Genomic DNA, 17,203 nt, shown 5'->3' on the forward strand with positions numbered 1-17,203 from the left:
ACCAGCATGTGTTTTTGATGCTCCTGTTGCTAAAATGTGTCAAAATCAGTGACCGGTCCATCAGAAATTACATTCTGAAAATGGATGTAAAAAAATTCTAATTTAAAAAAACAACAACAACCCCAACTCAGAAATGTGTATAACTGAAGATTCCATTAAATGCAACTACATTCAGTTTCAGTGAGGTACCAAATAAACCCATTGGACAGAACTACAAAACTACTTTGTTGGATTTTTTTATTAATAAAAGAAAATTCTGTTCAAACAGCTTATACACCACAAGCAGGTCCAGGAGAGCTTTTCTTGGACTAAATAACAGCAAGAAAACTGCTCCCTGAGAGAAACCCATCTCACTGCGTTGAGGCAGTGGGCTGCCTCTCCACAAACTCCTCTAGCCTGAGAAGCCATTTTGTCCAGTACTCCTGACAGAGTTCAGAGGTCATGAAGTGTGGGTGAGCAGGCGATCCATCTTTGTACGCTACAACAATCAAACCTCTCTCCACCTATAGGGAGGCATATGGGGACACTGAAATACAGACCCCAGAGAAGCAAAAATTCAGGCATCACCCCGATTCACAAAAGGACAAATTCACCAACCTGGTACTTGTAATTGTCGTCATTGTTTATGGCGCCGATATAAGCAGCAACTTGTAAAGGGTTGTCAAACGTGCTGCGAAGGGATGGCTTGGGTTTCTCTGAGGTCTTCCAGTCAATCACACACAGTTTACCTCTGTAGAAAAAAATATATATATATATATATATATATATATCAGTTATTCTCTGAAAAATGTACAATATGGTAATGATTGGCCTTTTGCAAGAAGAGATACAGTACAAAACATTATGCATCACATTATTAGTTTAAATAGATGAGTAAAATGTTGCCTCATCACAGGTGGATGTTCTTTGAGTAATGTGCACCTGAACTGGGCCACACAGTCCACCAGGCCCTGGTAGAGTAAGGGCTGATGCCGGACCGCACTCTCAACGGCCCGAACATCGCCGATGTGACGCAACACATGCTGAATGCTCTCCAAGTAGCCTTCCACGGCTTCCGAAGACTCCGTAGGCTCTGCGGAAACTTTCTCCGGCAAGAGAAGGGTCTCCAGGGCTGAGTGGAACAGTTTTCCCTGCCGGAAAATGTCTGAAACAAACGTCAACGATTCAGTTCAGTCTTAGATTGCAGTGCTTCAAAGGTGCAGAGGAATTTTGATATAATGTCGCCAAGATGTCAAATAAGAGTAAGATACTGCTAGACCAAGTGGTTTTTAAAACGATGGACACTTACGCAAAGTGTAGTCATTGAAGCCATCCTCTCCTAATAGTGCGATCATATTCTTCCTCCACCTCTCCAAGTAAAACGCCTGGTCTGGGGGTATGGTTTGCCGCAGAATGTGCGTCACGCTCGGGGTTCCTGCGCCCCTCTGCAGTGCAAAACGGGCAGGGGATCCCCGCTCCGCTTCCGGCGTCAGGTCAATTCGGTCAGAATTCCGGTTCACCAGCGGGAACTGGGTCTTCGGCAAACGTTTTCTGGCCGGTTTTGATTTAACCACGGGACCGTAAATATGCCCATCCTCTTCTTCTAGGCTAGCTGGGGTCTGGCAGCTTGTTCTTAGCGACACTACGGATTTTACGAGTGAGGAGTACTTTTCTGTGTTCACCGAACTGTACTGACTGCTCTTTTTACGGCCATTGGCGGGACAAGCCGTGGAAACAGAAACGGAACCGGGGGCAGTGAGAGAGAACAGCCTCGCAGGCTCAATACGCTTGACTCTGGAAAACAGCTGACCGAACTTCATTTTCTAATTACGACCAGCTATAATAGATACGCATTTGTGCTGGTGGTAGCTATGTACGTATCCTTAACGGTATTATTCAATTCAAATACTGTGACTTAACATGGGACCTATTGGCCACGTTCTACTTTAACCGACGCAATCTCACAATTGTTTAATAACACTCATTCAGTAGCCTACTCAAAGTAATTATAATAATCCAGAAATCAAAACCAAACTTTGTAGTAAACAATATGTCATACACGTATCTATTGTAGACATATATACGAGTTGGAAAATAGCATTTTAATACATTTTTAGAACAGAGCCGAAATCAAACCTATTGAAGTTCAAACCCGCTTGTTTTCTTCTTCAAAACGGCGGTCCAATGTAGACCATACTTTACTTTGCAACCTACCCTAACCCGTATGCCGTTTATTGAATACGTGGGGTTTGTAGTTTATTATCTACATATTTTCAGTTTCAGATCTGTTTCGAGAGATTCATTCAAACTACACGAACCATAATGCATTTCTCGACGTTGAGCACGTGATGAACCGAACAGTTGAAAGTGATGATTCGACCCACCAACCACCTCTTGAACCAAAAACAGACACGCACAGTTTGTACAGTTTCATGAATAAGCGGGTGATAGAACCTCACATAGTCCAATCAGAAACGTTTATGGTCGGGGTTTAAGCGAAGGTATGTGGTAGTAAGTGGGAGCCATAGAGTGGTAGGCTGTGAATTGGGCGTATTAGTTAATGTAAACTATTGTAACAAGTTAGGGGAACTTATCTAGCTAGCTAGATAGTTGTACTGTCACTTGAATCATGGCATCTACACCTGAAGAAAACGAGAAAGAGAAGGTGAGTGCATATTTAACCTCCTCCATACTAGCAAGATAGCTAACGTAGCGTGCTAACACCTAAACAGCCTGCTAAATTAGCTGTAGCTATAAGAAATAAAGAGACAGTTTGCTGATCTATCCATCCCAGTTTACATTGCCATGGCTTTCGCTCATATAGCCAGCTAATTTCCACAATCAATTTGGTAACTAGCAACGATCTTCAATTTAGCAAAATTGCGTTAGGTACCACAAGTTGGAATCCATAAGACTTGGGGTTTTTCTTCGGCAGTATTAACTTGTCTGCAAGTTGCGCTGCTGTTGCTGATATTAAAATGAAAAATACATACGCCCGTGAAAATTTCATATTTGTATTGCACACTGAACTCGACCATTGACCGTACGTTCGCCTGAAATGTGAAGAAGATAGATACACGTTTACCGCTGTAATGAGATGGCAACATTTGAGCAGCAGTGTAACATTTTCTGTCAACAACATGGTGATGCTGTTTTTAAAAGATAGCGTAACAAAGTTGTTTAGTCTTACAATGTTGAGAAGCTATCTGTCAAATGTCCATGCGAATTGTACGGGTTCCTCTGCGTCTGATTATTTTGTAACTAAGTACTACATACATAATTATTCTTCTCGCTCGCAGAATGTCCAGCTGAGTTTCCTTGACACCAAGGATTTCATTCGATTCCCAACATTCGATTCCCAAATCTGTTCTGGCTATTTAGTGTAAAGAACTAAGACGCACATAGCTGTACTTGTGTTTTATCTTAGCTATCTTACCACTTATGTTGTACTCATACGTTTCAGAAGGCCCCTTGAGACCCAGTAGATCTCTAGTACAGTATATCAGTCCTTAATGTTGCTAAAATATTCATTTGTCCATCGGCTTGGTGTCGACTTCAAGTGGTCTTACAATACCATTATTTTATTGTTTCCACCTCTTTCCAGAACATGTTGTCAGTTAATAATTGTATTCGTTTCTGTAGTTAAAGAGCTGTAGAAACGGCCAGTTTGGGGGCAGTGCTCCGATGCTTTAGGTGCAGTCGTGTACGTGTTATTCAATATGCAGCGTAAGTTGCTTATTTTCCTTTCCTTCACATGTCCTATCATTGATTGCTTAATTTCAGTTCACCTTTTATTTCCATTATTCTGAAATTTTGAGTTGACAAAGTAGTTTTTGGGCTGGTTTTCAGACGCGGATTAAGCCTAGTGCTGGACTATAAACATTTTTTCAGGGGAGATCTTCATTGAATTTTTCTTTAAGACTAGGGTTAATCTGTGTCAAAGAAACTGGACCTTTATGATTTGTGCTTGTCTTTGTTTTGAAAATTCTCATCTATAATACACCAGTATTCATGCAGGAAGTGCATCTGGTCCACATTCAGGCTGGTGAGACTTCAACAGTAGGTCAGATGCCCTACTAGCCATTACATTACATTACATTATTGGCATTTGGCAGACGCTCTTATCCAGAGCGACGTACAACAAAGTGCATACCCATAACCAGGGATAAGTGCGCTGAAAGACCCTAGAGGGAAGTACAATTTCAACGGCTACCTGTACAACAAAGATAAGGACAAGGGCCTCTTTTTTTTTTTTTTGAGAACAAACAAACAAACAAACAGCAAAAGTGACCAAAGTTAACTATCCAAACACTGCTTACCTAGCCAACTAAAAATACCAATACACAAAGCAAGTCACAGAGACAACAATTAAGGTTCACAGGGAGGTAGGGAGGGATGGGGAGAGGTGCTGCTTGAAGAGGTGTGTCTTCAGCTTGCGCTTGAAGGTGGGGAGAGATTCTACAGTTCTGACCTCAACGGGGAGTTTGTTCCACCACCGTGGAGCCAGAACAGAGAGTAGTCGTGAGCGTGATGTGGAGGTTCGGAGAGGGGGAGGTGCCAAGCGGCCTGTGGAGGCTGAACGAAGAGGTCTGGCAGGGGTGTAGGGTCTGATGATTTTTTGTAGATAAGCTGGGGAAGACCCTTTAACTGCTTGGAAGGCTAGTACCAATGTTTTGTACCAATGCCAGATGCCCTACTCAGTGCACTCAGTGTGCTGGGTGTGTTCTGAGTTAACAGGCCGTATGAGAGGGTTCTGTGAGGGTTCTGGGTTTTGTCTCAAGTTTCCTGAGAGACATTCCAGAGGAAATGGAGAGTTGCGCTCTGATCTGCGGACTCATCAGCTGAACACACACACACACACACACACACTCTCTCACACACACACACACACACACACACACACACACACACTCACACACACACACACACACACACACACACTCACTCACTCACACACACACACACACACTCACTCACTCACTCACTCACACACACACACACACTCACGCACGCACGCACTCACGCACGCACGCACGCACGCACTCACTCACTCACTCACTCACTCACTCACTCACTCACTCTCACTCACTCACTCACTCACTCACTCACTCACTCACTCACTCACTCACTCACTCACACACACACACACACACACACACACACACACACACACACACTCACACTCACACTCACACTCACACTCACACGCGCACACACACACACACACGCCCACAAATTATGCAGGGAGGTTCTGGATGGTATCAAGTTCATTAATTGCTGGGAGTTCTGGATGGTATAAGAAGTTTATTAATTGCAGGGAGGTTCTGGATGGTATAAGAAGTTTATTAATTGCAGGGAGGTTCTGGACGGTATCAGAAGTTTATTAACTGTGGGAGGTTCTGGATGGTATCAGAAGTTCATTTATTGTGGGAGGTTCTGGACGGTATCAGAAGTTTATTAACTGTGGGAGGTTCTGGATGGCATCAGAAGTTCATTTATTGTGGGAGGTTCTGGACGGTATCAGAAGTTAATTTATTGTGGGAGGTTCTGGAGGTATCAGAAGTTCATTAATTGTGGGAGGTTCTGGAGGTATCAAAAGTTAATTAACAGTGGGTGGTTCTGGACCGGTGTCTCGTTGACGTAGCCTGTAGTGCTCTCTCCACATGCTTGTGATGTTTTTGACCCAGCTCTGGTACTCCACTTAACTTTAGTATGAGAAGTTCTTTTTTCTGCTTATTTATTTGTCATGGAGCAAAATATTCTTGATTTAAAAAAGAAAGTAATATCTAACATTTAGTTTGGGAAATTATCTTTTCTATGTGGTGTCCCCATGACTCGCTGACAGCCTGTATGACAAACCTGAAGTATCTGAGAAAATATCTATTCATTCGGTTCTTTAAAAATGGTTTTATAGATATAATCCATTGCCTGATTAATCTACAAGGCCCAAGTCCTTAACTTTGTGGTCATTCCTAGCACTTGAAACTGTACTTTTACGTTACAAGGCATTTATCAGACGCTTTTATCCAGAGCGTCGTACAATGAAGTGCACCACTAGAGTTTTTCAGCACACTTGTCCCTGGTTATGGGTATGCACTTTGCACTTTGTTGTACGTCACTCTGGATAAGAGCATCTGCCAAATGCCTATAACGTAACGTAATGTAATGTAGTGTAATGTAATGTAAAATAAGTCTTAAAAAATTAATCATTTATATGTATGCCATTGCATTCATTCAACAGTGAGTGACACAGGGTGACATATTGAGAAATAGATTGTGATTAAATGTGGGCTTTAATGACCTGTTCCTGGGTCTTAGGCCCGCTCTGTGTCTGTGGACCTGAACAGTGATGCCTCTCTGCTCATCGATATTCCTGACGCCCTGTGCGAGCGTGACAAGGTCAAGTTCACCGTCCACACCAAGGTAAAAATCCCCTCAGTGCTCGCCAACCACAGCCACCTCAGCCTTTGGATTGTAAACGTTAACCGGGCGGTATGCCTGGATCTGATGGAACGTGTTTTCCTGCTCAGACGACCCTGGGAACGTTCCAGAAGCAGGACTTCTCCGTGCCGCGGCAGCACGAGGACTTCATCTGGCTCCACGACACGCTGGTGGAGACGGAGGAGTACGCTGGCCTCATCGTGAGTCCTTCAGCAGGGCCGGCGCTCCTCACCTTCAATATCGGGAGAAAAATGAGAAAATCCATCAAATGCACAGACCAGCACAGCCTATTGCAACACGGAGAGTATTCCAAAGCAGGGTGCAGCTGTAAGGGCTGATCTCTCAGGCCTGCAGGAGTGGACCACAGCTGTGTTAGTACACCACGTTGTGTGTATACCAGGATGAGCGCTTCTAACCCAGACACACCCTCTTCTTTAGAAATACGGGTGGAGTGGCCTTGTCAGGGGCATCTTGCGTAACAAGCTTTTCTGATTAGTAGCACAGCCTGAGTTTCCCCTGGCCCTGTGTGCCAGAGTGTGTCTGCGTGCTGCCCCGCCCCCTGCGTGCTGCCCTGCCCCCTGCGTGCTGCCCCACCCCCTGCGTGCTGCCCCACCCCCTGTCTGCTGCCCCACCCCCTGCGTGCTGCCCCACCCCCTGCGTGCTGCCCCGCCCCCGTCTGCTGCCCCGCCCCCTGCGTGCTGCCCTGCCCCCTGCGTGCTGCCCTGCCCCCTGCGTGCTGCCCTGCCCCCTGCGTGCTGCCCCGCCCCCTGCGTGCTGCCCTGCCCCCTGTCTGCTGCCCCACCCCCCCTGTCTGCTGCCCCGCCCCCTGCGTGCTGCCCTGTGAGTGTGGGTGAATGGGTAAATGAGAGGCATTCATTGTAAAGCGCTTTGGATGAAAGTGCTACATAAATCCATTGAACCCCCCCAGATCCCTCCGGCCCCCCCCAGGCCAGACTTCGAGAGCCCCCGGGAGAAGATGCACAAGCTGGGGGAGGGCGAGGCCTCCATGACCAAGGAGGAGTACACCAAGATGAAGCAGGAACTGGAAGCGTGAGCATCTCCCACACTCACCGCAGCACAAAGGTCTCCCAGGGCCGTAAAATACAAAATAAAAGCCTCACAACAAGCACAAGTCAAACATTTCATGGGGATACAAGCAAAGGGTGGCCATACATACAGTGCAGTCTGTAAGTATTTGGACAGTGTCTGGTCCCCCTAAAAGTGGTGGGACTGTATAAAAAGCGCTGTAATTCCGACACGGTTCAACAAATTTGGATGTGAAAACCCTCAAAGCTGAACGTCTGCACTTAACCATAAGGAGGTTTTATTTCAACTGTTTGTTTGCTGGAGCACAGAGTGTTCAAAATACTTACAGACTTCACTTTTTATTCTTCAAATTTAGAACTGTATGATTGGAGAAAAGAGATGCATAACAAGCACCTGAAGCATTATTATTATTATTATTATTACAATTATTATTAAGTATTATCATAATTTCATGATTACATGGACTCAGAATTCATCCTTGGCTGAAAGCTCTAAGCATCTAGTAGATTTTACCAGTTTTCTGGGTTGTTTTTCCGTTTCAGGGACAATGCTAACATCTTTAGCACTGTCAGCAGTAAACCCTGATTTGACCTAGCAGTGTTTGCTCTTTCACATTGGCGACCTTGATATGGAGAATTACATTTCTGGAAAACATGAAAGAGTGGATCAGCATCTATTTGCAACAGTCACTGTGGTTTGCTGTAGAGAGTAATTTAGTTGGTTCAAACAAGTCAATGATTGACAGCTCATTGTAGCTCCACCCATTTTAGAGGGTTCATGAATCTTCATTTTCCCATCACTATGTGGGACTGATTAAGATGTTGATGTTTTTTTTCATCATTTCATCACTTTGTAGCTATTTAAGGCAGATTTGCCATTTTAGAGATAATGATAATGATAATGCTAATGCTCATTGAATGTACCAACATCCTTTTATTAGTATGAACCAGACCTGGGTCAAATACACAAATACACAATTGTTTTGGATTCAAATACCTTTCTCTGCTCAGTTGATCTTGGCTGGTGTGTATGAGCCAATTGAGAGTTTGCACTTTTTGAGAGCATTTCGTAGGTTCCAATACACCAGACAAGCTCAGTAAAGCATTTGAAGAGTATTTGAATCCAAAACGGTGAAGTATTTGACCTGGCGCTCTGGTACTGACTGGCCTTGTCTGCTCTTTTCCAGCGAGTACCTGGCCGTGTTTAAGAAGACGGTTCAGGTGCACGAGATCTTCCTCCAGCGCCTGTCCTCGCACCCCATCCTGAGCACAGACCGGAACTTCCAGATCTTCCTGGAGTACGACCAGGACGTGAGTGTCCCGGACAGGACGTTCCTCGTGCTGCGGCTTCCTGTGAAAGCGCTGCTCTTGCAGTGAGGGGGAAATGTCGTGGCAACCTTGGCCGGATCCTTCCTGCTGATGTCAGCACTAATGGCAGCTTTTTTAGTTGCCACGGGGTGAACGTTTTGGGTCTGGTTCTATTCTACTCTGTCCAGTATTCTGTTCAGAGCAGATACTTTTGCATTTTGATCCCCAGAAACTTGAGTGAGTGTTTGTTCAGTTCTGCTTCAGTGATTTAATGTTAATAAAAATAAGACTCAGAATATTTATTCTTTAGTTGGTAAAATGGTGTTCCATCCTTTTTCGTCCTGTGAATTTTTAATGCTTGTGGGTGATTTATTGCTCTGTAGAATCTGACTGAACATGCCCGGGTGTGCATATGACGGCACTCGAGGCGAATGTGCTGTGTGTTGTTTCTGTAAGACGATGATGCAGTGTGTTATTTCTGTAAGACGATGATGCAGTGTGTGTTATTTCTGTAAGACAATGATGCAGTGTGTGTTGTTTCTGTAAGACGATGATGCAGTGTGTTATTTCTGTAAGACGATGATGCAGTGTGTTATTTCTGTAAGACGATGATGGAGTTTTTTAAATTCCTTCTCTGATGGTGTAGCTGACTGTGCGGAGGAAGAACGCCAAGGAGATGTTTGGAGGCTTCTTCAGGAACATGGTGAAGACCGCCGACGAGGTCATCATCTCTGGGATAAAGGTTTGTTATGTCACTGCTTAAAGCCACACCCCTCCAGGATAATGCCCATTACATAATTATGCTCTTAAATTAAAATACTCTGAGCAACATAGCTTCATCAGTTATTGATTGCTTGCTTGATTGATTGATTAATTAATTATTGCTGTTAATTCAATTCCTACATGTGATTCCAAAATGGTGTCGTGCTGCATCCATTGAGAATTTGTGCTTGAGTTTTATATAAGGCTGTGCCTCTCCCTCTCTCCCCCTCCCTCTCTATGTCTCTCCCCCTCTCTCCCCCTCTCTACATCTCTCCCTCTCTATCTCTCCTCCGTCTTGCTCTCTCTCTCTCCCCCTCCCTCTATCTTTCCCTCTCTCTCCATCTCTCCCTCTCTCTACCTTTCTATCTCTCTCCCTCGATCTCTCCCTCTCTCTCTCCCCCTCTCTCTCTCTCTCCCCCCCTCCCTCCATCTCTCTCTCTCCCCCCCTCCCTCCATCTCTCTCTCTCCCCCCCCTCCCTCCATCTCTCTCTCTCCCCCCCTCCCTCCATCTCTCTCTCTCCCCCCCTCCCTCCATCTCTCTCTCTCCCCCCCTCCCTCCATCTCTCTCTCTCCCCCCCTCCCTCCATCTCTCTCTCTCCCCCTCCCTCCATCTCTCCCTCTCCCTCCATCCTTCTCTCTCCCTCCATCCTTCTCCCTCTCTCTCGCTCTCTCTCCCCCTCCCTCCATCTCTCTCTCTCCCTCTCCCTCCATCCTTCTCTCTCTCTCTCCCCCTCTCTCCATCTCTCTGTCTCTCCCTCCATCCTTCTCTCTCTCTCTCTCTCTCTCTCTACCTTTCTATCTCTCTCCCTCGATCCCTCTCTCTCTCTCTCTCTCTCTCTCTCCCTGTCTCCCTCTCCCCCTCCCTCCATCTCTCTCTCTCTCACTCTCTCTCCCCCTCTCTCACTCTCTCTCCCCCTCTCTCACTCTCTCTCCCCCTCTCTCACTCTCTCTCACTCTCTCCCCCTCTCTCACTCTCTCTCCCTCTCTCTCCCCCTCTCTACATCTCTCCCTCTCTACATCTCTCCCTCTCTATCTCTCCTCCCTCCCTCTCTCTCTCTCTCTCTCTCTCTCTCCCTCCATCCTTCTCTCTCTCTCTCCTCACAGGAAGTTGATGAATTCTTTGACCAGGAGAAAACCTTCCTGCTCGATTACTACAGCAAGATCAAGGACTCCACAGCCAAAGCTGAGAAAATGACCCGCTGCCATAAAAGTATGAAAGTTTAGCCTGTGTGGGTATGAAAGTTTAGCCTGTGTGGGTGGGTGGGTGGGTGGGTGGGTGGGTGGGTGGGTGGGTGAGTGAGTGAGTGAGTGAGTGAGTGAGTGAGTGAGTGAGTGAGTGAGTGAGTGAGTGAGTGAGTGAGTGAGTGAGTGAGTGAGTGAGTGAGTGAGTGAGTGAGTGAGTGAGTGAGTGAGTGAGTGAGTGAGTGAGTGAGTGAGTGAGTGAGTGAGTGAGTGAGGCTGTTCTGTGACCATGTCTCTGTTACCCTGCTCAGATGTGGCGGATGACTACATCCACGTCTCTGCAACGCTGAACAGCCTGTCTGCTGACGACGACACGGCTCTCAAACCGTGAGTCCTTCCTGCCCGCCGCACGCTCCTGACCCCTCTGTGACCTCCGGCCTGGCCTCTCCCTCGCGCTGGTTTCCAGGAAACGGACGGCCTTCGCTGGTCATCTCTCAGATCTGACTCAGCAGAGGATGACCCGCCCACCACAGGACACACAACAGACACATTGCTCAATGTTGCCTGATGTTGCTCAATGTTGCTCGATATTGCTCAATGTTGTTCACTGTTGTTCACTGTTGCTCACTGTTGCTCACTGCTGCTCACTCTTGCTCACTGTTACTATTACTTTCAGGCATCTGGAGAAGCTGGCAGACCTCTTTGAGAAGCTCAGGGTAAGGCTGTGTATGGCGTAGGTCTGATTGGTTAAACCCACACATGGTATGTTTCCTATTGGCTATGCTGATGTGTGGCTTGATCTTTACAACATGGTTATTGTATATTTCTGGTAATTTAATAATTTGTCATGGCCATGTTGCTGGTTTCTGGTTACAGTAGCATAAGACATGTTCTGATTGGCTGAGGTCACACTGCTCACGTTTCTGATTGGCTGAGGTCACACTGCTCACGTTTCTGATTGGCTGAGGTCACACTGCTCACGTTTCTGATTGGCTGAGGTCACACCGCTCACATTTCTGGTTGGCTCTGTTGCGTTGTGGCAGAAGGTGGAGGGCAGGGTTGCGTCGGACCAGGAGCTGAAGCTGACGGAGCTGCTCAGATACTACATGAGGGACATCCAGGCGGCCAAGGTCAGAGCCTCTACCATCACATCACCCTCATTAACACACCTTCAACCAATCACTACACCATCACATCACCCTCATTAACACGCCTTCAACCAAACAGTACACCATCACATCACCCTCATTAACACACCTTCAACCAAACAGTACACCACCACATCACCCTCATTAACACGCCTTCAACCAAACAGTACACCACCACATCACCCTCATTAACACACCTTCAACCAAACACTACACCATCACATCACCCTCATTAACACACCTTCAACCAAACACTACACCATCACATCACCCTCATTAACACGCCTTCAACCAAACACTACACCACCACATCACCCTCATTAACACACCTTCAACCAAACACTACACCATCACGTCACCCTCATTAACACACCTTCAACCAATCACTACACCAGCTGATTTCACTCATTAACACACCTTCAATCAGAGAGGAGAGAACTAATTCCTGAAATTACTGAAACCAGCTGGTGTAGTGATTGGTTGGTTTTTCAGACCCATGCCCCCCCCCCCCCCCCCCCCCCCCCCCCCCCCCTCCTATGTTTTTTATAAAAACTTTTAGTTATTAAGGGAAGGGGCTGCAGAACCCCCTCTGCCCTCCGCTTGCTCGCATGTTTCCCCCTCCTTAGCTCCCTGCTGTGTTTCCCTCAGGACCTCTTATACAGGCGCGCACGTGCCCTGGCGGACTACGAGAACGCGAACAAGGCCTTGGACAAGGCGCGGCTCAAGGGCAAAGACATCGCCCAGGCCGAGGACTTCCAGCAGCAGTGCCTGCAGAAGTTCAACAAGCTCTCCGAGTCCGGCAAGAAAGGTGCGTTTCCCGCACAGTCTGTTATAATCACAGCACAGTCTGTTATAATCACAGCACAGAGTGACCAGTGTCAGTAGGCCAGCCCAGAAGTGTCTTCTGCCATGGGCTCCCTCTGTAGATTTTTCCAGTATGGATATCCATTTCAGCAGAAGACTGGATCTGCGGCTAACGTATGCTGAAGAGTTTCTGTTTTGTTTGTGCTATATCCGTTATTATACAACGGATAGGTCCGGTCCTTTGTCTCTATTGGTCAGTTTGCGTTTCAGCCGTGCCAATATCCATGATATAGGCATTTACGATATGATGTATGCTAAATGGAATGTTCACACTTTAAAAAAATATATATATTACTCCGCATTTGTAGACGACTTATCTACTTTATAACCGAAATTAACGTTATAATCATTTCGTCGCTAGTAGCCTAACGTTATCAAAGTATCTATGCACTAGTTAAGCAACACAACGAGTGATTTTAAAGTGTTCTTTGGACTTCTCGGGGATTTGGAAAGGAGTAGGAATGAAGAAAATAACTAACAACTAAGGCAACATCCTCGCATATTTCAATAACTCCACGTTATCTGACAGTGTCCAGATAAACCTCGGCAACAGAGATAAATTAGGCTACTTGTGTGTCAGTGTCGTCAGGTGTAACGTAAGCGCTAGCTAGCTAACGTGCAGTGGGTATACATTATTGCAAGTAGCTAATGTTAGTACCGTTGCTTAACTAGTGCATTGTGGATAATAACCTTAGTAATACCGTTGCTTGGCAACCAATAAACTACTGTTCAGCGGAAGAATACATTTACCATAAAACATAGTTCCATTATGAATACATTCATTTAAAGTTTGTCTTCCCTTTCTTATGTGAAATTTTGAAAGGTAAATGTGGTAACCGTTGTATAAAAGCATTACGGAACTCGAACCTGTGGTATATCGTGGATACTGGCACAGCTAGGGGATGTGCCGGCTTCGTGTCCTGCCTAACCACCCCGCTAGCCGTGCCAATATCCATGATATACCACAGGTTCGAGTTCCATAACGCTTAAATTTCTTACATTGTGAGAACATTTTGTGCTGGCTAGGTCACTTTGGATAAGGGTCTGTGAAGTGTTATGTACTGTAATGGTCTGTGAACTGTAATGTAAAGTAATATAATGTGGTTTGTTACAAACTAACCAGGTGACAGAACAGGGTATGAACCCTGAAGTATAAGCAGTTGCACCATGGCAAGCTACTTACTAAGCACATAGATTCCCTTTGTCTTTGTCACCAATGGAGAAAACTGGGCATTGAAAGAAAATGGAGCCATTTTCCATTGATAAAAACTGCAGCCATAACTATCAAAAATCAGTGAGTTGGGAGTAAGATTTAGGAGTGCTTCAGTGAAACACAAATGCTACCTTATTGTGTCTAAAACAAAGCAGACATTTTAACACTTTCCCCCAGATTCAGTAAGGAATGCACAGTTCAGTTAAACTGCAACACACCTCAGAGGATTCATCAACTCCGCCATTAAATTACCACCTTGTCTCCCCTTGTCTCTTACACCCCTGCGAAATGGCATTCTCATTTCCTGACCTGCAAAGGGAGTGTTCATTTTCCTTGCATTAAAAATACGCCATACATTTATTCTGTTAGTTTTGGGCTCTGGTGGGCTCTGTGAAGAGTGGAAAATCCCGAGGCTGTCGGCCGACTCCGGCCCCATCATGACCGGCACCATCAGCGCTGTCAAAGAGGAATGTTTCTGCCAGGTTCAGTTTCAGGTCCAGCTTCTCACAAAATGAGCAGCAGATGTTCTCCTCTGTCCACATAGAGCTCACCAGCTTCAAGGGAAGGAGAGTGGTGGCTTTCCGGAAGAATCTAATGGAGCTGGCCGAACTGGAGATCAAACATGCCAAGGTGCGTGTGAATGTGTGGATCTCGCTGTGTGATCACTCGAATAGTCAATCACTCACTCAGTCACTCAATCACTCAGTCCATCTAGCTATGTTTTTATAACAGCATTTAAAAACCAAGGATTCACAGAGTCAACCTGGTGTAGTTTTCACGCCATAGTTTGAGAACAGTATGAGGGTTATAGCACTTCTGCTTTTTCATCTGTAGCACTTTGAGATTTTAAAAAAATATATAAAGCGCAATACAAATAAAATGTATTATTATTATAGTCCAGACGTGTGTTCAAAATGGCGAACGTTCGCAGCAAACTATGTTCGCATCAAGCAGTTACTGTTGAATGATTTAAAATGAATGTCCCGTTAGGTTTGCCTTTTTAATAGAAGTGGAGGAGACTTGGGTGTTCAAACTGTTAGCTAACGCTAGCGGTGAACAGAAAAGAGTTTGAATATGTTGGCAAATGTTTGCCGTCTTGGATGCATGCCAGTATGCACTGTAGATTCAGACACGCTGTAATGATGTTCATCAGGCCTGATATCAGCACAGTTATTACTTGTGTGTAGAAAGTTCCAGAAGGTTGAGCCTGTTTCTCTCTGCAGAACAACGTGTCCCTGCTGCACGCCAGCATCGAGCTGCTGAAGACCAACTGATGCCAGTCATGTGATCAGTCACATGACCTGCCTTACTCCTCACCACGGGGTCACATCACCAGCCCAAAAACCTGCAACCTCCCCCCCCCCCCCCCCCTTTTTTTTTCACCCATTTAATCCCAGACTGCGCTGGAGTTAAACCGGCCCTGCCCCGGCCCAGAAGCGCTAATCACAGTCTGAATGCCCATGTTATTTCACTAAGAATTTCAACAGTACACCTTTCCGGTCCTTTTCATTTCTGGCCTTGCAGCATTCATGTTGAGAATCTGAACACGTGAGTGTTTGCGTTCAGGGCCTTCCCCACCCAAGACCCTCGGCTTCTCCTCTGTCGCTGTGAGATGGCGGGTTTGGCTCGCCCGCCAGCCCGTCTGTGCCCTGCTGCCTCCAGGTTTGGGTCTGAGAGGAGCGTCCTGCTTCTCTGTGCCTGTGCCTGGGCTTCTCTTTTACTCAGAACCGACCTCTTGGAAAAACGGGCCTGTTTTCCGGTCCTCAGTGGGGGTGGTGTTGGGTGTTAATTGTGAGGTCAGGGGGTGGGGGTGGTGTTGGGTGTTAATTGTGAGGTCAGGGGGTGGGGGTGGTGTTGGGTGTTAATTGTGAGTTCAGGGGGAGGGGGTGGTGTTGGGTGTTAATTGTGAGGTCAGGGGGTGGGGGTGGTGTTGGGTGTTAATTGTGAGGTCAGGGGGTGGGGGTGGTGTTGGGTGTTAATTGTGAGGTCAGGGGGTGGGGGTGGTGTTGGGTGTTAATTGTGAGGTCAGGGGGTGGGGGTGGTGTTTGGTGTTAATTGTGAGGTCAGGGGGTGGGGGTGGTGTTGGGTGTTCATTGTGAGTTCAGGGGGTGGGGGTGGTGTTGTTCAGATAGTTGTACAAAATGGGAATGATCATGGAGTGGACGGAAATGTTTGGACCAGAAACTGGGGAGAATAATTTAGTGCCTAAGAAACTTTTATACCAGTGGCATTTTGCAGTAATTTTGTGCCTTAATACAGTTCCCATTTGCTGTAGACTCTGAGAGGCCATCAAGCACTACGGGCCTGGTAGTGCTGTTGTACAGGCAGGACTACCATCGCCACGGGAACCCAAATACTGGACTTCTCAGACTTGAACTGTCAAGTAGCTCAGTGGCTCATTTAGCTGAAGTCTGCCCTTAAGGTTGAGTATTTAAACGAGTACAGGGAGCCTCATCTAAGTTAATGTTGTTTTCCTAATTGATCCTGCGATACCCTGGATTCAGACTAACAGCCTGGATTCGGACTGACAGCCTGAATGCAGTTTTGCATTTTTATCCTCATTTAATCAGTAAGTTTGGGCAGTCTAAATTCAGTCAATCTGTGGTCTTATAGGCCAGTATTTTTGTGTTCACCCCTCTGTCAGTGTAGAAGTGCTGAGACGAGCTTGTGGCCTCTCCAGGAACGAAGTGCATGCTGGGATATCCTCCCACCATGTTGCTGCCACAGGGACACAGTGCATGCTGGGATATCCTCCCACCATGTGACCTTCCACAGGGACGCAGTGCATGCTGGGATATCCTCCCACCATGTGACCTTCCACAGGGACACAGTGCATGCTGGGATATCCTCCCACCATGTGACCTTCCACAGGGACACAGTGCATGCTGGGTCAGATGGTCACCGCTGTGCATCTCTGCATGTGACAGGTCACAGGTCACAGGTCACAGGTCACAGGTCACAGGGCTCACCTCACTTTCAGCTTTCAGTCCAGAACACCACACTACCTTAGCCTGAACACCAGTCCTGTTTTTTTGTTTCCTGTTTGGTCATTTCCCAACCTGTGGAAAAAGCAGAGCAATACAAAATCCCCACAGTGAGTTCAGTGAGAGCCCTGTCACCCTAACTACCCCCACCCATCCGACACTGTTTCAGTCCCCCCCCCCCCCCCATGCATGCTGTCATTTGTATGGAATTTCTGTGCATTAAACCTTTACATTTTTTAGGTTTATACATTTATACTTTTTTTATATTACTTCTGT

At 46.3% G+C, this 17,203-nt stretch overlaps 2 protein-coding genes across 2 annotated transcripts; one reads left to right on the forward strand and one right to left on the reverse strand.

The window, feature by feature from the left end:
- Positions 1–223: 223 nt before the first annotated feature.
- mgme1 (mitochondrial genome maintenance exonuclease 1) lies at positions 224–2,189 on the reverse strand. The gene is made up of 4 exons (XM_061228243.1): positions 1,289–2,189; positions 922–1,144; positions 598–730; positions 224–503 (listed from the first exon to the last, which is right to left on the reverse strand). Exons 1-4 carry the CDS (start codon positions 1,797–1,799, stop codon positions 351–353), a joined length of 1,020 nt encoding a protein of 339 aa, XP_061084227.1. The 5' UTR covers positions 1,800–2,189; the 3' UTR covers positions 224–350.
- A 413-nt stretch (positions 2,190–2,602) lies between these two features.
- On the forward strand, positions 2,603–15,767 carry snx5 (sorting nexin 5). The gene is made up of 13 exons (XM_061228286.1): positions 2,603–2,644; positions 6,298–6,402; positions 6,510–6,620; positions 7,349–7,470; positions 8,654–8,777; positions 9,421–9,516; positions 10,641–10,746; positions 11,030–11,105; positions 11,395–11,434; positions 11,762–11,848; positions 12,515–12,674; positions 14,488–14,573; positions 15,167–15,767. The coding sequence occupies exons 1-13, from the start codon at positions 2,609–2,611 to the stop codon at positions 15,215–15,217; spliced, it is 1,200 nt and encodes a 399-aa protein (XP_061084270.1). The 5' UTR covers positions 2,603–2,608; the 3' UTR covers positions 15,218–15,767.
- The last annotated feature ends 1,436 nt before the right edge of the window (positions 15,768–17,203 follow it).

This window comes from Conger conger, chromosome 18 (assembly GCF_963514075.1).
Source record: "Conger conger chromosome 18, fConCon1.1, whole genome shotgun sequence".
Classification (NCBI taxonomy): Eukaryota; Metazoa; Chordata; class Actinopteri; order Anguilliformes; family Congridae; genus Conger; species Conger conger.

Bases quoted from the DNA above. Each gene is read 5' to 3' on its own strand.
- mgme1 (XM_061228243.1), bottom strand. From the start codon at position 1,799: ATGAAGTTCGGTCAGCTGTTTTCCAGAGTCAAGCGTATTGAGCCTGCG. The intron at 1,145-1,288 runs GTAAGTGTCCAT...CGTTTGTTTCAG, and splicing joins CTTCAATGACTACACTTTGC to ACATTTTCCGGCAGGGAAAA. The intron at 504-597 runs GTTGGTGAATTT...GCCTCCCTATAG, and splicing joins ACGACAATTACAAGTACCAG to GTGGAGAGAGGTTTGATTGT.
- snx5 (XM_061228286.1), top strand. From the start codon at position 2,609: ATGGCATCTACACCTGAAGAAAACGAGAAAGAGAAG. The intron at 6,621-7,348 runs GTGAGTCCTTCA...GAACCCCCCCAG, and splicing joins AGGAGTACGCTGGCCTCATC to ATCCCTCCGGCCCCCCCCAG. The intron at 7,471-8,653 runs GTGAGCATCTCC...GCTCTTTTCCAG, and splicing joins ATGAAGCAGGAACTGGAAGC to CGAGTACCTGGCCGTGTTTA.